The 24332-nt window shown below is 33.5% G+C and overlaps 2 protein-coding genes across 19 annotated transcripts in view; one reads left to right on the forward strand and one right to left on the reverse strand.

Annotated features, from left to right (window-relative positions):
- LOC122571303 (matrix metalloproteinase-14) overlaps nt 1–24332 on the reverse strand; it is a 40324-nt gene that overhangs the window by 2710 nt on the left and 13282 nt on the right. For 2 of the 4 annotated variants that reach the window (XM_043734881.1, XM_043734883.1), the window contains exons 2-9: nt 17164–17287; nt 10358–10462; nt 6362–6513; nt 5555–5857; nt 5033–5198; nt 4682–4818; nt 4201–4521; nt 3857–3938 (exon numbers count right to left, since the gene is read on the reverse strand). In XM_043734881.1, the coding sequence (XP_043590816.1) occupies nt 3857–3938; nt 4201–4521; nt 4682–4818; nt 5033–5198; nt 5555–5857; nt 6362–6513; nt 10358–10462; nt 17164–17287 (1390 nt within the window). Of the gene's footprint in view, nt 1–3733; nt 3939–4200; nt 4522–4681; nt 4819–5032; nt 5199–5554; nt 5858–6361; nt 6514–10357; nt 10463–17163; nt 17288–24332 lie in introns of all 4 variants that reach the window. The other 2 variants (XM_043734879.1, XM_043734880.1) reach the window with 1 other exon arrangement.
- On the forward strand, nt 368–20505 carry LOC122571305. 15 transcript variants are annotated; one of them, XR_006318020.1, is made up of 5 exons: nt 368–1558; nt 1696–1760; nt 3731–3969; nt 5010–5203; nt 5504–5642. XR_006318020.1 is itself a non-coding variant. In XM_043734889.1 (5 exons), exons 3-5 carry the CDS (start codon nt 9424–9426, stop codon nt 19828–19830), a joined length of 396 nt encoding a protein of 131 aa, XP_043590824.1. In that variant the 5' UTR covers nt 5924–5991; nt 6143–6241; nt 9109–9423; the 3' UTR covers nt 19831–20505. The 15 variants fall into 15 exon arrangements, 6 of the variants coding, with proteins under 6 accessions (XP_043590824.1, XP_043590820.1, XP_043590823.1 ...); XR_006318027.1 differs by having other exon boundaries at nt 368–1464; XR_006318024.1 differs by having other exon boundaries at nt 368–1259; nt 1330–1760.

Here is a 24332-nt window from a genome sequence, read left to right on the forward strand (position 1 = left end):
ACAAAAATCGAGAAATCGTGTTGGAGAAATCATTTAAAATGAAGAAATTCTGATAGCTGTAATAAATATAACTTAATTGAAAACATAAATCTTGTCATGGAAAGCTACTCACTCTGCTAATTATAAATTTTGTAATATTTATTTTTACTTATGTGAGGTAGTTATGCAATTTACAAAAAAGACAAATACAAATTTATCCAAAAAAGTTAATTAAAATTATTGATGCTATAACATTATAAATTTATTTTACTTTACAGGATATTTATGAATATAGTGATATTTATAAAAAGTGAACGACTCTATCCTTTTATGCACAAAAATCTTTACGAATTAAGGTAAATTAATTTTAAATTAATATTTATTTTTAACATATATATATATATCTTCTTTGCTTCAATAATCTACTTTTTATATAGAATTTTAATCCTTCAAATTTCATTAAAAGAAGATAAGGAGATCTTACATTTCTTATTCTTAATCTTATTTTTTAGAGAAAAATATACTATAAGAATAAACATTATAGAATGCAGAGCGTTAAATATAGCAACTTCCACATAGACTTTACCAAAAGAAATCAACCCGAAGATAAAAAATAAGGTTGGTGCAAAAGGAAACGAGAATACAACATGCCCTATACCAAATGATTTCGTGTAAAACAAAATTATTAGAACTAAAAGCACAATACTCGTGCAGATACTTGTGTACGTGTATAAGAGATCAACAAAAGAACGTGCATGTGTGGTGTGTATCTGTGTTTAGAAATACGGAAAAAATTTCAAAGGGAAAAAAGAAAAAAGTTTAGGAAATGGAAATAAGGATTCTTTGGCGGGAGGGCAGATTCATCTTTTAGTTACAGAGAGGGAAAGAAGGAGATACTGTCCTACGATAGATTAAGTTCCAAACAACGTAACCATCCTCCGTATAGTTTTATCATGCACTTGTTTGTTTTAAACGCTTGCGCAGAGATTCGTGCTTTTATGTATGCGTGCGTATTAACACACGTATATTCTTATGTGTTCGTGCTGTGATACATCCTTCGCGAAAAATTCGTGCATTATTATGACTGTATTATCATGCGACAAAGTGACTTAATTTCACAGGCCTGTCTACAGATGGAGCTCTTCACACTTTCTCTCACTTTGCGTTTAAAATTTCGCGCGTATACATTTCATGACAGCCATTATTATAGTACAGAAATAAAACAGAAAGAGTGTTTTGGCGCCTAGAGTTGATGTTGACAGGCCTGATTTAAGAGTTCGGTGAGTACTATTTTATCCGTAAAATTGTTTAAAGCTGTTGAAAGCAACATTAATAAATCGTTTTGCATAGCTTTTCATGTGCCTAGAAGCAATTCAAAACGGCGTTACTTCTGCTTCAAATAGTAACACTGCTAAAAATGTTAGTGAAACAAAAGATATGCAGGGACAAGATATCCAATGAAAAAGAGAATGGCGTGAGTGTTAGGTAATATGATGCACAAATTGATTCAAGTTTGAATTGGAATAAGAATGTACGAGATATAAAATAGATAGAAGAAGGAGACATATAAAGAGAGAAGGTACTTGACTAAATAAGTAAACTAGAAGTAATATGCGGACAAATGCACTGACGTGAATAAGCAACAAAATAGTAATAGGAGAAAGAAAAACGTGACAAGTAGGGAAAGCTTAATATTGTAATATTTACTGTTTCCAGCAAACTGGGTCCGGTGACGGTGACAGACGATATTTCACGATATTTACTCCTTTTCCGGCATAAAGGTACTATTTTCTCTATTTCTTTTATTTGATGTTTTTAACGGATATATAAAACCTCATTTTTATCCGCCTGGCTAGTAAATACTCTGGGCTTCGGAAAGCACGCGGATATAATTCACGAAATGATTTTTCTATATAACAATTTGTTCAAAGTTCGGGACAATAGGAAATGTATTCGTGCGTGGATAAAACCTTAGGATGACTTTCGGTATCTTAATAAAGTTTATTAATTATTAGATTACATTTTTATTTGTTTGTTGTTTATTTAGAGGAAGTAATATTTAATCAATGTTGTTGTTTTACTCTTATATTTAATGTAAATTTTATCAAATTTAATAAAATGTAATTGAATTTTGCGGGAATTTAAATAACTGTCAATTGTAGAGTTAACCCACAGTTTATAGAAGTCATCCTAAGTTGAAAGGAGTGAGACTAAATGATAATTTTTCACGTTGATAGAAATAAAATAATTTAATTTTTGACAATAAAAATTGAACTTCCTGATAATAAAAAGATGTTTGTCATAACAAAAACTGATTTTAAAAATTTAGGATCCATAGTATTTTACTACATTTTGGAAATAAATTTTATTAGATTTGTGTTTTATAATTACTTTTTAATAAAATTACTGTTGCATTAATATTTATAAAAACCTTAAAGTAGCAATGTATATATTTCGTTATTGTTCAAACAATAATTAAAAAATGCTAGAATTTCTATCAATGTATAAATATGATTTAATGAAAAGTTAGTAAAAATGAATAATTTACGATGTATTAAAGCGATCTTACTTCTATTTGTTAGCAGATTAATCATATGTTGTATGTACCATGATGTCGCAGATCCAATGATATTTGGTTATACCAACTTGGATTATTATTCGATTTTAATGTTAGTACTACCACCATGAAATACCCAAATTAAAATGACCACCATATTCTTAAATATCATATTCATCGGAGAAGTTTGTGCAAATTTATGAACGTTGAAATATTCGTGTTCGCTTTTATCTATGTATCTATCGCTTATAATTTACATTTTAACCAATTGTCTTGATATTTATGGATAAGATCTGTGTATTATATTTGAATTATAATTTGCGAATAAAATGAGAGAATAAATAACGAGTGTGACTTTAAATTGTAAGGCTATGGATTGAAACATAGGTTGTGAAATATTCTATGGTATGTTATATTATATTTTGGTCTCTTGAATGGTGGAAGACTTCTATAAAAACTCAGCTGTTGAATTTATGTTATACTTTCGAAAAAATATTTTTTCATTCTGAATTGTGAAACTGTGTTCGTTATACTTTATTGTATGCACAAATTTCTTCGATGATTAGAAGCCCTAAGTATGTAATAGCCAGGTGTTCGAGACACCAAACGCTGTATCCTCGTCTTTTCTGCTTTTATGTATTCACAGTTTAATTATCACAGCTTTAAGTCCATATATGGCAGTGATATAAGTTCGAAGTTTCAACTATCCACATCATAAATCTATTCATATCATCAACTATTTATATCCGGATCACAGTACAATTTTATCAATATTAATTTTGGAAAAATATCAAACTATGATAACTGTAAATTGGATACAACAAACGAAATATATTTACATTTTAATCTATTAAGAATATGTATAATAATACTTGAAACTTTTTTCAAATAACTATAATCTGAATTTTAATTTAGAAAGAAACTTTAAATAAAGAGATAACATAAAAAATATAGCGTTAATTCAATAATAATTAAGTAATATATTAGATATAATAATAGCAAAATTTAAATGTACCAATCTGATCTATTGTTCAAAATTTTCTTTCTACAAATAAATAAGAGTTTATTATAATGTTTAAATTTCTACATATATACATTTTCACATAAAATAGTACTCTGATCATAATGAAGTGGATACTGTGAAACTTCTCTGTGACGAGGTAAGAATCTGGTTTGACTCGAATGAAGCTTTAGTACCTGCATCTAAAATGATGTCTCCGACCTCATCGTTGTCATTATCATGGTCACCATCATCGGGCGTGAGGATGCCAGCATGCGGAAATATATCTTCGGGATTTTCGTGAAGCCATTGGACATTACCTAACGTTCCCTTGTTGGCTGATCTGCACCCGAACCACCAATACGCCGTCGCTCTAGGGAATGCTGGATCAGCAACATCCACCTACACAACGTTTAACATAGCTTAATCAAAGGTATTGTGCTTCTTTCGTTTTCAATTTCAAGTTATGGAAATATGATTTTTATGATTTCTATGATTTTAGAACATTAAGTCGAAGACTATTGTACATTCACAATCTATTGGTGACTTGAATTAATTTTCATGGTTCAAAACTAAAGATTTCAATAAAGAAATCATGCAGTCTTTGATATTGATGTTCTGTAAAATTTGTACAAAAATAAGTATGCCATTTTTAAGTACTTACGGAAAAGGTTCTGTCATTGAATCGATAATAAGCATCTCCCTTGAAGAAATAGGTATAACCACGATAAACGATCGAGGCATCAAGATTATTTGGGATACCTTCCCAGTTTGAGATCAGTTTTGGATAGGTGTTCTTCACGGGTGGTTTTTGAGCAGGGTCAAATCTCCAGAATTTGGCGCCCTTGTAGAAGTAAATCTTGCCGTTTCCGGTCCAAACAGTCACAGTGTCGATATTATCTGGAATTCCTGTAAAACCTTCGCTGATTTCCTTCGGGTAATCTCCGTCCATTCTCTTGCCTACGTATCTCCAATATTTCGAGCCCTGCACCAACATAATTTATTTTTATCCCTACGATTCATTTATGGATTATTCCTCCCATATTTATTCATTTATATTCTTATTTTATTTTTATCCGGATGTGATCTTGAAACCTATCTGTATCACTGTATGTATAATTTAGATGGTTAGACGCTTCTTGTACCTTGAAGAAATAAGTTTTTCCATTTTTGTATGTAAATGCAGCGTCTATGTTTCCTGGTAGTCCTTTCCATGAGTGTGAAATGAGCTTAGGATAGCCGACTGCTACACCATCCGCGGTTAATCTCCAGTAACGGTCACCTGTAATTCAAATTATTATTTATTGCTATATAGATTTCTCTCTCTTTCGTTTTTCTATATTACTTTTCCTTGAAACAATTTCTGATTTACTTATGTTTTTCTAAGTCTTGCGATTGTTTTTAAAAAATGAGACACGATATATCGTCATCGTTTTTTGTCCCTCTTTGTATAGTTACCTTTTTTTTTTTTAGCAATAATTCGAATGAATACGTACCCTTGAACGCATACATATGCCCCTCTGCAGAATTGAACATCGTGTCGACTTTCGGATCCGTGCAGAGCTCGGAGTCTTCTTCGCTGGGTGGTGACGCAGTAGTGGTTCCATACCTCGGTCCAGTTGGAATGCCACCACTATTTGCCGATTTTTTTCCATACAAAGCCTAAGGTAAAGTTATAAACACCACTATCATACATTTCTGGTTCCAAAATTTTCTTCATCGAGTTTTTTTACAATGACGAGCGCAGAAATAGAGGAAACCTTTATACCAAATTCAGTTTAATTTAGCTTGTAATTATTACTCGAAATAAGAATTTGGAATTTGAAAGTCATTCTATATTTATAGTGTTTTAAAGTACACGAGATGTGTTTTTAAATCCTATGTTATAGACAACAATACAGGATATTATATTATTAAAAAAAATAGAAATAAAACTTTTCATAATACAGTTAACCATTTCCTTACAGCGAAAGCCATAAAAATTAGTCTTTGACTCAATTGAGTGTTACGATATTTACCTGGATACCCTGAATATCATCGTCATCTAACTGGAAATAAGGTTGGTAGCCGCGATAGAAGGGTGCCATTAGAGCAGCCTTAACGTCGCTATGGCTCAATCCGAGGGAATGACCAAACTCGTGAGCGGCTACTTGGAAGAGATTCGTGCCACGGAAACTGTCGATGGTCCATTGCTCTGCATCATCAAAATGGGCATCACCACCGTATACGGGGAAATAAGCGTGAGCCAAAGTGCCACCAGGTCCGTCGAAAGGATCTCCGTCTCCGTGTTCACCTTTCTCAAATCTAATCTCAATGTGGACCTATATAGATAGAATGTTTATAGTAAATAGACTATTTTGATCTTTCTTGATGAGTTCTAATTTCAGTTTAGAAACAAAATTAGTTCCATTAGAAACGAAATTGGTTTGATTATGAGTTCTTCTAGAGTAGAAAAGTAAGTGGAAAGCTGAGATGTATAAGCAAAAGACAATTTCAAATTAATCCTCAATTTAATTTAATCTGCTAATTGATCAAGTGTATCTTTAATGACACATATTATGACATTATATTTTAACGTATGGCTATATTTTATGGCGTTGGCCAAGTTGCAGTGACGTTGAAAATCTACGAGTGAAATCACAGATGACTCCATGAAAAACAAGCAACTTAGTTAAAAGTATACCAAAGCTGCCATCAGTAACAACGTACGCATTGTTAGCGTCAGATTTTAGCTGCAAGTCTTTTAAAAGAGCGCTATTCTTTGTTCCTTCTTTTTTTCCTTACTCACGATCGTGAAAAACCTTGGTAAATATTATTTGACTCACCTGGCCCGACTTTTTTTGGATGAAAACGAGATCTGTATATTCAGACCATACTTTGAACGCCTTGTTCAGCTCGTCGTCGACTTTGTGCTGTGGCAAATTTCGCGGATACTTGCTGATCTTGTACGTCAGTTTCTTCACACGCCATCTTGAGCCTGTAACAAAGGAAGCAATAGTGACGATGCATTAAGGAATTCGAAAAATATTTGTCTTGTTATCAATGTGCAGTTCAATAGCATTCTTCCATTTTTTTTCTTAATCTTTATATTTTTCTGTTTTTCTTTTTCGGAGTCTTACCATGTATTTATATTTCTTAAATTATCACAATCAAAATAATATCATTACTGTTAAGTCATAAGTTATTAATGTTAACAAATTCTCTATTTGACCTAGAATTGTAAAATTCTAAAACTATAAAATAGTTTTATAATGTTTAGAGATGTCTTGAGATTTTTCGAAAATCGACTTGCTACGAAATATACAAAACATTCCATCAGCAGACTTATGATGACCTTCGATCATTTTAATTTTTACGAGCATCATCTTGGCAAGTCTATAACTTCTTTTTATGTAACGATTGCTTCTATGTGTGGCAATCATTGCACTACCGTCTTATTTATTCCTTGTGCAACGATTTATTTTTAAACATAAGCATCTGCCACGAACACATAGGGTGCTAGCACGAGAGGAGTCGATGATACTAAATTCCCGAAAAGCTTCCGCGTTTTTATTCGTTTTCGGTATATCTAATCTATTCTACGAATCATCAAAACGTCGTTTCACAGTTCATTCGTTAGTAATCCAGCATTTTTCCTACCAAGTAAGCTGATTCACCCCTTAATCATCGTAATGTGTCTCAAAAATCAAAACATTCATCAAAGGAGAAGAACTTTGTACTTACTTACTCTATTTTCAGAGTCAGAAATATACTGGTTGAGAGAATAACTAATGCACTCGCGATTATTAAGAGAAGCTTATTATCGAACAGATCGCCTCGTCATCGCACTACCAATCTGTTATTTTCTACAAACGACGGATCCAACATCAAGGTTCTATGGACCAAGGTCAAATAGCGACATCTCCGTGATTAAAGAGCAAAACTCATCGAAGCTTATATCCTTCGTTATTTATATCTTTTTTCTTTCTTTTATAATCTGTTCGTTCACCGAAACGAGTTTCTCTAATAATAACGTTCATAAATGGTCCCATTTTGAAATACAGTAGAATCTCGCGTATTCAACCAGACCGAGGGACAAAACAGATTCGAACAGACTGGCATGGCAATGAGTAGTTTCGATAACAGAAGTTTGCTAGCTTCCAATTTTTGCTTTTTTATTAATTCGGATAATAGCAGCTGACGTTTGTAAAAATAAAGTCGAACGGTTGTTTCCGCGTTACGTTTAATTGGTCCTTGTTTAACGCACAGAATTTATTTTCAGTACAAACTGATGATCACATATGAAGGCTACGAGAGAATAACTGCTCACAGCAGTTTTAAAATTTAGTATTGTTATAAAAATTCTACTGTTACAGAGTTAAACGTACATTTTTCTATTCTCTTAATATTCCTAAAATATCATTGCTCCCATCAGAATGTTCAAACGTTGTTTATCTCAACAGTTATATTTCTGTCTAAGATTCTACACGATTTCGTCAACTATATGTTTCAATATATTTTCAATTTTATCTATTTCGTATTGAACTATTCCTTTCTAATCACAAAGTAAAACAAAAATCAACAAAAATGTACTCATGTTTTCTTCCCGTGATTGAATTGATCTCAAATATCAATATACATATATAATCATTACAGTGGATGTTTCATTACAGTGTTGATGAAATTTGAAAATGTATTGTACAACGCTTACGACAGAGGATATAAAAGTTTTCTGAAATTGAACATTAATTTGTATAAACACAGCGCAAGTATAGTCGAGGTTCCACTGTACTCGAGTATTCGGGTCGAATGGAATTGTTGATCCATATCGATCGCGATCACAGCTAGTGGGTCAAAACTAGGGAACCTGTTATGCGATTGAGTTCCATAGGATGCACGCATCGGTGATCTTGTCGCCCGTGAGTTCACTGAAACGAGAAACGTTCGCGCGAGGTTCAAAGTCACGGTTAGGATCGATCGAATCTCAATTATTTCCCAAGTGAATTATACTTCTACAGGTCGTGTGTCGGCATGATTGGACGAGCGAAACGGTGAATCAAGCGCCGGTCACTTTCTTCCGAGAAGAATCGGTCAATGAAAAGGAAACGGAATGCCTTATGGGTTGCGGTTAATTAGATATGTAGCTGGAGTCATGGTTTATGGGAAGGTTCACGCAAAGTCTATGATCAGTGGTAGTTAGCGTGACTCGTGGTCAAAGGACAATTAGCATGACTTGGTGATAAATAGACTTAATAGACTGCGGATTTTTATGCGTTCATGGAGGATTTAAAAGTGCGAAAGTGCACAGTATACGCGTAACATGCAGCGATATATAACATTTCCAAAGTAGAAGACTCGTTATGGTATTACTTAATTACTTTCTAATAAAAATATGAATTTATATAAAAATCCGTCGTTTAGCTGCAAAGCCCAAGGAGTTCTGTTTCCTTGTGTGAAAATTGTGTTATTTTAACTCGCCATTTTAGAATGGAACGAGGGTACAGAATAGTAATCTTATAATAATATGCAATTCTATTGTGTGGTAATTTAATCATTTCAGCATCACATGCATAATAACGTTTTGAATTTTCAGAATTCATCTTCATTACTATTTTCCTTGTGGAGGGTTTTTTGCTAAATTGGACATTAAAATTGTTTTAATTATCGGAGAATACACAGGATATTATAACACTTTGGCCAGTGATTTGGTTTTCCTTGAAAACTCGACAAGGTTGCCTATCCTAATTCTTACTGAAATTTTGTCCAGCTTTTGTATTTCATTTTGAGGAAATTAACTAAATAATATGCAAATAATTGATAAAAGCAAGAAGGTAAGATGTAACCATAATACTAGATATGAAAACGATTATAAGAATTTTCCCTTAAAAGATTGAATGACATCTTGCTGATGAAATTTCTGATTATAGTGACCTCGTTTTTAATAGTAAACACTCTGACGTATAGCCTTCTCGGAAATGCATCTGGAACAATTTTGGTGTATAAAAAGTGCATTCGGAGCGCTCAACAAATAGCTACTACACAGGCGCGTATAACCTGTTTAGGGTGAGTGATTTCACATTGAGGATAATGAGGCAGGAAGTTAAAAGTAAGACTAAATCACGAACAGATTCCGTCACTTGAATAATCGTTTAAATTTCTGTCAACTTCCAGTATTTGCAGTCAATTTCAGTATTTCTTTATAATCTTTTCCCCATAGAAATTAATTGCTTAAATTATTCTCAGAATTTCAATATTATTTTTTTTTGTAATAAATTTTAAACGTAAAAAGTGCAATAACATATAAATATTAATAAACATATTCCACAAGAATATAATGTTCTACTTTGAATGTTTAGTGTATTTTGAATTGTTCCAAATTTTAATATTTAAATTTGAAAGATGTTCTTGATAAATTAGATCCAACAAATACTGTTATCCAATTTTGACACTAATTTTATTATTAAAATATTGATGGTATTTTACTTTAACGACATCAGATGCAACATGATAAGTCCTATGTAATTTTGTTACAACATCAATTGATTAGATAATCAAGAAATCAATCCAACGTTATGTCACAAACTCTGTTGAAAATATTCTAGTGGACTTTGATTTGATTAAACAGAGTGATTTTTATCGTTCGTCTTTCGTGAAAGAGAAACACGTTTTAATGTTCCAATTTCTTTTTTCATCAAATTAAAATTAATTATTTACACTGAATGTTTTGTACTTGTTTTCTTCTTATAACAGTGAAAGTACTAATTAAATGGATGATAAGAGTTTACAGTGTGACAATACTTGTTTTATCTTAAAATTAGAGTGCTATTTTTAATTTTATTTACCTTGAAGAGCGTATCGCTTCGATCTTCCAAAGCCAGGACCAACTTTGTCTTTAACGCCACACCTCGGTAATGCCATTAACTTAAATGTTTCATCGTCGAAGTCACCTGAAAAAAAAAGAATTTTTTTATCAATAATTGCAAGTTCAATAAAAGAGAAATTAGTTACTCTTCCGTCGTACGAAATATCAAGTTGAACGATATCTCATCGTATCTTCTTACGATTACTTAAATTTTTCCAGTTTTGAGGCAGATATAAGTACTAATTTCGCTCTGATAATCAGATACTCTTCCATTTGAAACCATAACTTTATTATATGGTTATAATATTTAATCCAATTCTAGTTAGAAATCAGTTTCGATCTTTTCAAGGAAAGCAACATTTTGCCATATATCAAACACACTTCCATTATTTGTTTCGCATCAAGGCTGCGTCGAATGTAGGTTCAGTTCAGTTCGTAGGATTCGTAGCTACATATATCGATCGCTCGACCATGCACGTTCCGTGCTACCTATTTACGATCATTCGTTCGTATGTATGTGTTTTCTTGTATCATGGTGCATATGCATCAACGTGACGTAAACGCATATATGCATAGTACAAAGAGCATGCGAGGACGTTAAGCTACTCGTACGTTCCGAGCAAATCCGAAATAAACCTTAATCGGATCATGCTGTTCGATCGAATCGATTAATCAATTACATTATTAATCATTCTAATATATGGAATATCCGATTTCATTCTATCAATCTCTTTTTTAATATCTCTATTTTTCTATAGCTATGGTATATGTATATTGTTATAAAACTGGACATTTTTTATTTTATTTTTGTTCGTACATAATCTTAATTTTGTAATATAAATATTGTAATTATTATAACGTAATATTTAATATCGCAATATAAATTCGTTGCATTTTTATATTTGTCACATAAATGGAGAACATGTTACAATCCTAATATCTCTATGAACGTATCAGTATTTTTTAGAATTTAACGAAGCACGAATCATCAAAAATCAAACGTTTCATACGGCAGAATTTAATACATAGCAACAGGGACTATATCGAATCCGAATAGTTAATTAACAGATTACTTGTTTAATCAGGTTTGAAAACGCGATTCGATCAAGTGTGCGACGAGCTTTAGCTATCTCGTGTCACGTGCAAACAAGTCACTACTTTGCATTGGGCACGCGACTGCAGGTTGTATGTACGTTTATTAATACTTCTCTGCGTAGAAATCGTGGTATATTAGCTGGAAGATCGTGCAAATCGATGTGAATAATCAACAGTTACGAATGATCAAGTTGTTTATTTTGGTGTAAACGTGTTGAAGGAAGATCGAATATGTATCATTGGAACATTCTTCTTATTTTATCCAATATACTCTTCATTTTTTTTTTGTTCTCAGTTTGGAGTCTTGCCTCTGATGATTTAAGATTGGATTACTTTGTTCGCTCCATTATAAAATTATAAAAATATTTACGATAAGATTTTTGCAATAAATATATTGCAATTTCTCTGTAAATTTTCTAACTCGTTCCACGCTTTATCAATACCATTATCATTCATTAGAATAATAATAAAATCAGTACAAATAATTCACTCAGATTTGAAAAAGGTAGAATAGAATACATATATATATATGATTTATATGATGTTAACAAAAATTACAACAATCTAGCAGTCATTTTAAAATTTATTTCCAAATATATCGTTGCATTAATCTTAAAATATTGTTTGAGATAACCGACGACGAAAGAAAGATCGATTAAACAAGACAAATTGCTTTCGTCAAGCACATCTCCAATTATCAAAAAGCAACAAAACTCGCGTTTCTAAAATTTTCTCTTTTCTTCACGACGTTTCGGTCTAATCGTTAATGGAGAGTACGTTTCTTTCCTGAGCCGTGCAATAACACGAAAACACGCGATTACGTCGAACGCAAATCGATTTCACGCGAATTTTCTCGCTTCTACTGGACGACTTCTTACGAAATGTATTTAGCACTCGCTTCTTCCTTTTTCTAACGTATTTGTTACGTGTGCAGGACTTAATTTGCCGCGACTAATAAAGGGACAAGGCTGGCAATATCCAGCGAATATTTAGTAAGTAGGAAGTTCTGGATTCGTTGAACGCGTGCCAGAAGATTGCTGTCAATAAACACTGTTTCATCCCGCATAATACTCCCATTAGTAGCGTACAATTTAACAGTTAGATCATTCTTCCGTTTACCTTCGTATTTTACTTTGTATCCATCGAATGGACACTTCCAATGCTTGGCTTGGTTAAAAGCCACCATTTCATTTTTTTCTATTTTCCAGGATATTCTCCTTTAATGAGAAGAAACTTGATTTTAGTATTTTATTCGATTTAATTTCCTGTTAACAATCAAATCGTACGTGTAATTGCAAAAGCGAAGAAAATACAATAAAAGATAGTGAAAATTAATTAGTACGTATTTTGTTCTTTTTTTCATTTGATTGAATTTTATTTGGAAATTCATTTCGATTTAATATCGACAGCTCATTGATATTTTACCTGCGTTATTTTTATTATCTCTTGACGTGTTTCTTTATATAAACGTCAATGGTTAGTTCATTGATGTTGACGTTATAAAATCACGATTTTCTAGTTACATATACGATTTCTTTCTAAATCTCGCTTTTTCTTGTTCCTGTTTCACAATAGAAATTTCTCCCGTTCTTATTGTCCAATCTAATTCATACGATTCGTTTTAAATCGAATCGATGCAATATCACGGGTACCTGAGCTAAGTGAAATCCTTTCTCTGTGAAATATGACGTGACTTTTACCTGGATTTCGTAATAATCGATGAATTCGGTCACTTTTGCGTCACAAATTGCTCGTTCTGGTCAGAGATTCCATTATCTGATAAAAACTTTAGCAATCCTTGCTTGGGCAATTCGTCGAAAGAAGCGTTTTCCGTCTTTTCTGTCGCAGGAAATCATTTGAAAAACGTATTTACATTGCGATCGTGATTATAAAATCTTTTGTTATTGCGATATAATGTTAAATTGGCTGCAACTTCAAATATTTCACAGTACTCTGCTTTTATCTTTAGTGTCTCATTGTTCTGTGTCCGTTTTAATTACATTCATTATTTTAATTGCACTTGATTCAAGAATTTTAATGATGTCTAACAACACATCATGTAACAGTTAATGTTATAGACTACTTCAAAATGTAATCGGTTTACGTGCGTGTTGGTCGTAAAAAACGAAAAGATGACTGGTGTTTGAAAAGCATGCACGTATTTGTAAGAGGTGTTAATTAGAAGAATGGTTTTAAGTCAATTGTAATTGTAACGATCGTAAGCGTAGCGGATTTTTATGCAAATCGATAAACAACGTCTTTGATACAACGTGGGAAATATAGCAGGATAACGTTGAGTTATTTTATTTTATCGAGAAGTAATTCAATTTTGTTAGAAAAAATATATCGATATACGATAGATTTGATAGAAAAGATACTATTTTTTTAATGATCGAGAGACAGACATTGTTATCAAATAGTAATTTTATTCGGTATAATATCATGCCAGATATTATGTATTAAAATCATTAAATTTGATCCAACAAAAATCGATTTAAATCAGAGAACGGAGTCTAATCTCGGAGAATTAAAATCGCGATTATTGACTTCTAATCGTAATTAATATCAGGAAAAGGCCGGATGACATGGTCGCAGTCACATCATGTGAGTCACTTTTTAAGCGCCATTAATGAATCTGTTGCATTTCTCCGAACTCTGAGTCACAGCGTTCAGCATCATCATCGATTATCCACAAGGAATCATCTCGTGACTTTACTACGCAAACTACTTACTTCCGATTCCTATACGAGCTTTTACAAAATTTTAAACGTTCCAACATCCGCGTAAAAAATATATTTTTACAGTTATTGCGCGTATAATCGATTGATGTAAAAGAAGAATTTTCATCCGGCCAAGAAAGAAGAAATATAATTGTATATTCTTCGAGTGGATCGATGTACTTATCAAAATGATACTATCAATGAAGTTTACATAAATAATGGAAAATTTTCCTCTTCAATTTTTCCATAATTTCACTTGGAATATACACATATCCTGTCCCAATTACTAAAATCGCTCTGTACAATGTAACTTGCTTGTCAGTCGAATATTTATCCTAGTCGCAATAATCAGCTATCACAAAATTCTTGTCCTATCAGTCTCTAGAAATCATCTATCTCAGATAACGATTTATCAGCGACACACTCTCGCTTTTCTCGCGTTTATCCAGGCCAGCCATTGAAATTTTGCCGGAAGCAGTAATTTGTTTTCCTCGTCGTCGCGTTATTTGCCGACCAACGTTCTGTTAAGGCTCGAGCCTTGACAGTGATTGGTTCGAATTCGTTCGTTTTAATAGCCGGTGCCCGTTGAATGATTCTCATCGTCCACGCATATTGTCTGATGTTTATTCGTTCATTTTTCTATAATTCCTGCTACAGGCACGGTTTCTTTTTTTTTTATTTTTTATCTCTTTTACCAACATCGATTTTTGTCCGCAGGTTCGAATCGCGTGTTTTCAGAGAAGACGGATCGGTCAAAGTGGCGTCTGGTCTCTCAAGGTCTAGAAACGCTGAAAAATCCGCTCTTTATTCGGAGCCGGTCGAACAAGTACGTGGAGATGTAAGCGTACGTTTTGTCTGCTTGTTGCGAACCGAGAATGAATCGAGACGATTCTTAGAAGTACAGGATGTTTCTTACTACTGGGCTAAACCATAATTTAAAAATAATAGGAGATAGAGCAGCGCTATATTAGAGAAGATTAAGTGCTTCCGAATAATGTATCACGCAAGGTTTGATGAAAATTGACATTAATTTTGTTAAAAACACCTTTATGTTTTTAGCAATTGTAGAAAGATTGTATTTTTGTATTTTTGGCACGTTCACATAGAATGATAAAGTCTGATAATAAAATTAAATTAAATGGCGAATTATAGAATTAAATATATAAAAATATTTTAGATTTAAATTGTTATGGTATTGTATTTGCAAAATTTTCTGCACTATGTGGATACCATTTGAAAATATTTTGTGTTCCAGTTCTGAGTGTATATAGGCTAATATGTAGATAAATTGACGTATTATCGTTTTACGAAATTATCATAATTTCAATGCTAGCTGTAGATTGCTGTACGCAACTAATGTACATGCTTTTGTGTGCATTTAAAGCAGTCTGTCACCTCTTTAAGATACGTAACTTCGTGGCTGTAATATGTACTTGCAAGTACATTGTATTTATATTATTTTTTGACTCTTTATAATAGAAAACATAATAAGTATAATTTTTAAGATACGGTAACGTATTTACAATTAGATCGATTAAAAATGTGGCTGCGGTTGGACAAATAATACTAATCGACAATCATAGTTAATCAGTTATACTTTTTGTTTGATTTCTTTCAGTTTCGCTTCTGTCTCATAAGATCAGTTAGATTTCTTTCAAAGTTAAACCACGATTATAGTATACAAGAAAATTATGGTATGAAACGTACAAAATGTGCCATTTTTACTAATTTTTAATACACCTCTGTTACCTGAATACCTCAAAGATTAATACAGTCACACGTACCTGCATTTTATTATCTGTACGAAGCCATGTCACTTTCTTGTGACGTCGCTTCTTATCTGCGGTCTTAATTACTTCACGGCTGATAATTGAAAGTATTTTTTACTATTCAGCTCGCGGTAGAATAATAATTATTCGTACGAACAAGCATGACGTGCGTGTCTTTTGACGTATAGGAAACTACTTTTTGGATCGAACTGTGAAATAATGCGTGGCGAGGCATACATCATTCGCATCTATATCATTGCTTCTATCTAGCCAATTTACAGCTTGCTGCGAGGTTTTCTCTGAGTCAGAGCAAACAGTATAGTAATGTCAGAGGGACACCGAACAGATACCATCCACTGGTATGATTCATTCATTCGCGACAACTATTAAACTCAATTACAGTTTTAATATAGTACGATCGCAAGGACGTTTGTAAAAATTAATTGGTAATTTACAGACTAAGACTGCTGCATTCGTACGATTACTACAGAGTAGATGATTCGAGGTGTTTGGATAGAAGAAAGAAGCGTGTAGTGGAGTTTTGTCAGAATTTTGGGATACTCTGTTGAATTTATCTCGAATTATTTGTAGACTTTTCGTTTGGAATAGTTTTGCATTATTTTCTTCTTTTATTCCATTGGAATTTTTCTTGGGTTATTCAATCGGAGTATTCTCGTCTCCATTATTTCCGTACAGCTGTATCGAATTATTTTTGGATTGTTTTGTTGCATTAATTTTGAATTATTCTTGAACTTTTCTGTCGGAATATTTTTGCATTCGTTCTTTAACATTCTGTTGGAATATTTATTCGATTATTCTTATATTATTTCTTTCTGCAGTTTCATTGAATTATTTTTAGAACAGTTTACCGCAGCGTTCTTCCATTATATTCCTCCTATTCCACTGAAATATCCTTGGCTCATTCCATTTGACTATTCTTACACTTTTCTGTTATTCCATTGAATTATTTGTAGACTATTAGTCCGCTGTAGTCTTACATTAGTTTCCTATTATTCGCATTATTATTTTTAGATGGCTTCTTCGTTATTATACGACGGTCTAATGTCTTTCGTAAAATTTGATTGGACGTGCCAGTAATTCTTACTGAAAATTTTTTCTAGGAGCAAAGGTATCTATCTTTCCTTGATATTTTGTTATTACGTTAATAAATACCTTATAAACAATCGGAATACGAGACTCACCTGTAATATTTAATCCAGCAAAAGCTTGAAATTCCGAGATCGCTTTCGAGAGTGTATCCTGAGATATAATTCCACCACTTGTTGGATTGATAGGTTGTAAGTAGCCAAATTGAGACAGGTAGTTCTGCAACAGGTAAATAGATTCCATTCAATAGGTTTTCTTAAATAACGATTTCAAACACAGACAAACACACATTCGTTTCATTGATATATGAAATTATAATTTTCGATTTATATTACTGTTAATTCACGTTCTGAAATTCATATCTAAATTAATTCACATCTGAGAAAATATAAGTTTCAAAAATTGAAGGATAATTTGATATTTCTACAATTATGCTGAAATTGGTGTTTCATATGTAGCTGTTTAATAGAGTAAAAATTATATGAAATAATAAGGTGATTTTTATTATCTCGTTTGATGGCCGGGCCGCTATATTTCGCACGTTGAAAAAATATAAATGGGACAGATGGTGATGTCGGGGGGACTGACCTGGCTGGTGATTCCATTGCGGCATGATACAGTTATCTAGCCACGATGAATAAAAGGAATTAATATTCCGGCGTGTAAGTACGCGTTTCCGTTTTCCTTATCTCCTATTCCTGACTGAATCATCGCTAATTTTCTGGACATAAAATTGTCTCTTATTCTTGACTGAATCACAGCAAATTTTGATTGAACATTGATGCATAAGATCTGTTATCTTATGATTTCATTGACGATGAAGTTGCTCGTTGATTCTCACAACGAATAGGTTCGTTGACTAAGAAATTGAGAATAAAATTCTGTAACTTTCATCGTACATCGAGTAAAGGATAGAGAAATAAAAATGGATAGGTACTATCATTGGCTGTTATTTAGTATTTTATTTTTTGGAATGTCCCTTGAAAGATGTTGTTCGAACGTTTTATAATTCTCGTCTCACCTAATAATATCCTGTAATTTGTTTCCAATCTCCTTCATGATCGACAAATCAGAGAAATACTTTTACGAATGTCCTAAAGGTATTAAAAGAATGGTCCAAAAGTACATATATTTTGTACTTTGGTATATTGTAGTAAGACAGCGATAAAAGGAACATACCTGTAATTCGATTTGTAAGAAGTAGTAAGAAATATAATCTACGTTAGCGGATAAACGTCTCTACCACGTAATAATTATCTTTTAATAAGCAAAAACTAGAATGATTCAAGAAATTGCTAGCTACCGTATCGTTAAGAAGAAACTCTGTTCGCCTGGCATCAATTATCGAGAAATTCATTGTAAATAAGTCTCTATCTACAACATCGGTATCTAATTTATTTGTCAGGTACATACTTTCTTACTTTTTCATTAAAATACACATCTTACCGAGATGTATAGTATATTAGGATCACTATCGTATCATTTAGCTCATCATAGAACCATAAATTGTTGAGTGACAATCATTACATGTAACATTCTAATGTCTGAAACATTTTAATAGTACAATTACGTGATAAATGTGGTATCGGTTGAAGTGGTTTTTAGAACCGCTCTATGGTCCTTTTCATTGTTAGCGAAATGACACGCCAATAAATCGTGAAACGAGCATTAAATCGTAACCGTAGCCTCGGCTGGCTCCTCGTAAACGCAAAGTTATGCCGTGACTCACAATACGGTAACGGATAAAAGAGATATTCATTCGAATAATCGATGTGCACACTCTGATCCAGAGAGAATTCTTGCTGCACTCGAACCTCCGTTGAGGATTCAGAATATATACAGTTTGCATAAAAGGCGATGATTCATCGTCTAAACGAAATAACCTGCTTGTATTGTCTTGTATTGTATTGAGAATTTCGTTATTAATCTTTAATCAGAAATCTTTAGTAGGCAACCATAATTTCGAGAAGTAATTTTGGAAGAGGACTAATAATTTTCAAGCTTTTTTAAATTAATTTTTATTAATTAATTAATTTCGTTTAGTTGTATATACGAGTGTGGTTTTCTAGCTTTTTGTAAATTCGTTTAATAAGTAAGAACTATAAATGGATAATAATGTATAGAAATATTCTACCGAAATATCGGATTCGAACGATTCGTTCATCTATCTACTCGTATCTGTGTATCGTAGTTAGGGTACGGAGTTGGTCAAGTAGTTCTTCGAATGGCTACAGAAACTTAATGTAAAATTTGTATTATAAGGCTGGATTATTCCATCCTTTGAGTATTATTTTTAACCTAATGCATTCCACCCTAAATACGTAGGATTCGTGCAGGATTCCGCGGAACACGCGCTTCAAGTGTATCTCCCGAGCTCCAGAGGATGCTTATGTTAATCAATTCTGCTCGTATGGATTTAGGCTCGATATAACTTACGTACATGAGATCGACGAAAATAAACATCGCGATTTGCATAGAGAAAAACGTATGTCTTATATGTAATCGCTCTTCTACCAGATCAATGATATTATTATATCCTATAATTCATTATATCAACATGAAATATCAGAATGATCGATCAATAAATCCATTCACTCATAAGACAAACAAGAAAACTCACTCGATAATCTCCATTGTTACAGTTTGGACATCCAAGAGGCAGGAGATGCCTATGGGAAAAGACGCCAAAGACACCAGTCACCAAAAATTCTATCTCGGTGACGATCAAAATTCATCCACAGGATAAACTTGTTTTCTCATAACGAAAACCCATGACGACGAGGTAAATTCCATGCCTATAAAGATTACCATCGCTCCTTTCCATTCAGTGTCAATGATTCAAACCTGGATCACGCTTCCGCGTCTTACGAATCTCGTAATAAACTCGACGCGAGCTGGTTCCAGGAACGGCGTGATTTTTATGAATGAACGTAAGCGGAGTAAGCGTGGTTGCGAGAGCGTGTGTGTCACGCGTGAATGGGCCACTCCTTCCAACGCCCTCGTAACACAATCGTATAGTATAGACACTTCTGCTCAAAAGTATTCGAACACAACTATCTGCGTACTGTATATAATTTTTGCCTTTAAACGTACACGCGATATTATTTATGTAAATATCGTAGTTATGTAAATATCAAAGTTAAAGACGCGAGGAAATGTTTAACGTAAAATAATAAGACGTTCGATTCGACGAGGGAAATTAAATAAATGTTTTAGAAAAACACGTACATTCTTTTATAGAAAATACAAAAGGTCGGTCGGTTTTCAACTTTGAAAAATGTTTAAATCAAAGTTGAAATATTTACATATGGAAATATCGAACTTCTTCACGACAAATCCTCTCTTAGTTTCAATGATTGGCGGTAGCGCGTTAAGTATGCGAAAGATCACGTGGAAGATAAACTAACGAGCAAGAATTGTACTTATTGACTTTTGAATATCTTTCTGCGAGTATCTGAATATCTTTGAACGGTAGTGTTCTTGTTGTAGACGCGTGTATGTGCCGAGAAGCTACCAATTCTGAATCATTCACGTCTCTCTTTTCCTCTTCTTTTTTCTTCGCGGATTTTGATCGTGACTCGAACACCAGGTAAAATCGTCGGTGGAATTCAAGGATTCGTATCGTCATTGAAGCGGCAAGTAATATTGCGTGGGCGCTGATAAAGACGATCGGTCTGGCGAATGATCGCGAATCCAGACACGTGTACGATTCAACGTGATCTAATTGATCTTGCGATTTCGACGAGCGGAAGTTTAACATCGTGTCTCATGCTCGAACATTGGTTCTTTTAATGATGGAGACTCGTCGTTTTATCCATTCATTAACGTACATCTGACTGAAAACTTAGATTGAAAACGCTTTTCGTAATTAACTGGAATATAATTGATTTTTTGTGAAGGAACTTGAAGGATCGTATATATTAAATTACATATTCCAGCAGAGAAAATTATAATCATGTTCGAGTAAATTACAACTAGACGTACACCTGTTTTTCAGGTTGAAAATCTACCTCAACGAACAGCAGAATGTTTCGTATAAGATGATCTTCTATACATTTTTACGGGTTTCTAATATAATTCTGTATTCTCCTATTGGTCTTTGTTGCTATTAGAGTTTGAGTTCGAAGCTTCTTAAATTAGTAATTGTTTTCTCCAATATCACAAGTGGGCAGAGATACCAAGAAAAGAAATTTATATTTCGAGATGTGTCGAAGTATTTGAAAACTCCAGTTTCAAGTTGAGCTACTCAAGAACAATTAATCACTGTTTGTTACATTCGACATTACAGATAATATAGACATTCATTATCGATGAAACATCTTATATAATAATAATAATTTTCCGCAAGATAAAGATAAATTGACCACAATGTCCCTTTCTGTTTTATGACGAACAAATTCTTCAAGGCAACGTGACAAATCGTGGGTGTGTTTAATCGCATTAGTACTCAAGCATTCTATTGTATCACCATAATTCTTCAATATCTCTTACGTACAAGATACGACATTACTTTAACTCATACGTAAATTAGCAACTTTAAAAATCGTACTAAAAATATTACATTTTTACGTCTTTCAAGAACACACACACACACGGACAATAACGTATTACAATTAACAATTTTTTCATAACAATTTCCTGTTCCTTTCACAAAGCATAACATCATTTAATTTACAACACTGAAACAACTCATAAATAAACGTACCACGGCTTATCGCTCACACCTCCAGCGACGAAAAGACACGAATTAGTTGCGAGGAAGATCGTAGATTAACGAAAAAAAAAAACCGAAGACATTGTGGCGTAAATCACGATGACAGCATTGCAATTACATGTCACGTGCGATCATGTCCACGTGAAGCAAAATCGAAGGAAAAGAACGCGATTGCGCGATCTTCATGGTCGAAATGAGGAAGACAAGGAAGATTAAACATCGTCTAGTTGCTCGAGAACATTTTTTCCGTCTCACGTAGCTCGTTTCTAAGAATCTCTTTTTACTATTAGAGTCATTTGCTTCCTTTTGGTGTCGAGAGGGTGGAATGCTTTAAGCGCGAGCAGAGATCGGGACAGATAAAATTTTCATAGTTTTCAGCAGCTGTAGAAGTTCAATCGATGCCTATTTGTCAAGTCTATGGGGTCTCATTGCAAAATAAACTTTCATAGAATTTTACCAACGCGCTAATTTTGATGAAATATTCTTCTCCTTCTTTAAGATTGAAAGTGCAAAGCAGAGAGAGAGAGAGAGAGAGAGAGAGAGAGAGAGAGAGAGGGGAAGAAGAAAATAGAGTTTTATAAGAAACGCTATTATCGATCTTCAATGCTTTTAAAAGTTTTCACTAGAACGGAAGGAAACTGAAAGTAGTTAAGACTTTAGAAAAATCATTAATAAGAAGGTCACTGTGGTGATCAATTCTCAGGTGTGAAATTAAATTTAATTTCCAACAATTTCTTATAGACGACACGTCATTTAGTATTTTGATAAAATATGAATTATTAATCCATGATAGTTTATTTCTAAATATTTCAAGGTAGTTACAGTACTTGTAATTACTTCAACGTATTTGCACCGTATTTTCACCGTAATAGTTAAGGATTGGACTTAATTTTACAGAAGTTAATTTCATACTTCTTCGAACTTATAAACAATACGAATTGTATAATATGTCTTTAAAAACGAACTTGTTGTTATCATAGAAGTTATGTAAAATAAGCAATGAGTTGAAATAATGTGAATTGTTAACCTGTGATATTTCTTTTTGGAATTTATTTCTATTTGACAATTTTTTGCTCGAAGAAAGCTTCGACGATTGCCGATTATAAACCACGTGGAACGTAATCGTGACATTTTCCTCTGAGTTGATAGGCGATCCTTGCAAATCTGCAAATCAATAATCGTCGCCGTTGACGTAATTACCTGTGGCCGGCTATTCGGTCGAAGCACGAGACGTTTTATGCCCCAGCTACCTTGAGAAACGCGCAGAAAACACGATAATACAATTTCAAATTACAGACCACGCTGTTCTTAGTTTAACGAACAGCCTTGGGAATTTTTGACGTCGTCGATTTCGCTGCTTTTAGCTTCTTGTTCTTTCGATACTTTCTCGTAAATTCAATATGTGATAATAGCAGCAATAAAAATGAATAAAACATGAAAACTATATGTTCATATTGTACATATTGTGTGAAATAAATGAAAGCCATTGTTCTATAAAAATTGTACAAAACGAGAATTATAATGTCGTATATGTGTGTTACTATTACTAAAGATAGTTGCTATTACTTCGTTTAACATTCTACAGGTGCGTAACCCTGTCTGGTACACAACATTCCCATGGAAATTCGTTCTATTGAAAATAATATCGTTTACGTATCTTTTATACGTTCGTTTCGCCTCTCGGTTCTTAACTTAATTCTCAATTCGAGTAAACAAATTTTCTCGACTCAGTCCCACCTACACCCAAAACAAGATAAAAGGAACAAGTCCAAAGTTTGCTCCACATAAACCCAAATACACAAGATGATCGTCATATCGCGTTCACCTGTCAAAAAGTTGACATTTTGATTGGTAAAGCTATCAGGTCTGACGTGTGCCCCGTTTCCATGACCCAATTTCAAACTAGCGTGGATTTCGTGCCTCCACACGACTCGTGTAATAATCGTTGTTTTCTCTTTCGTAATGATTCCATATCTATCCCGTCTATCTACCTTTAACATCGTCGTTATGCACGTGTCGCGGACGTAACGCATGGTAATAACGTGGCGCAAAATGGCGATAAGGAACAGGTAGGACGATCGATTTTACCGGGCTGGACACATTCGGTTGAAATTTGTTGCCGGATGGGAGAGATCGATTTTTAAAGCGGAATTCCTGCGTAGGCAACCCGCTTGATAAATTTAACGACGGGGCTGCCTAAGAACGAACTGGGTAACTGGGTCGACCGATGTATCAACCACGCCGACCTTTCGGATCAGAAGATAGACACTAGACAAGCGTCTGAAAGGCCAAACGTGAATGTAAATCCGTGATTCTTGATCGTGAAAAACCCTGACTTTTAAGCATCTCCCCTAAAATCCCTCACGAAACGGATAGTAATCCAAGCAGAAAGGCGTAGATATTACCGTGGATAGTGATTTTATCTTTTATATCCTTCCTATTCTTTTTAGCTGTCTTTCCTTTGGGCGCTTAACGGTTGGGTAGATTCATCGAAGATTTCATTTTGGTAGAGGACGTTCAAGATAATTAACCAGTTAGCTGGTTTGGACG

This window comes from Bombus pyrosoma, linkage group LG10, assembly GCF_014825855.1.
Source record: "Bombus pyrosoma isolate SC7728 linkage group LG10, ASM1482585v1, whole genome shotgun sequence".
In the NCBI taxonomy this organism is placed as follows: domain Eukaryota; kingdom Metazoa; phylum Arthropoda; class Insecta; order Hymenoptera; family Apidae; genus Bombus; species Bombus pyrosoma.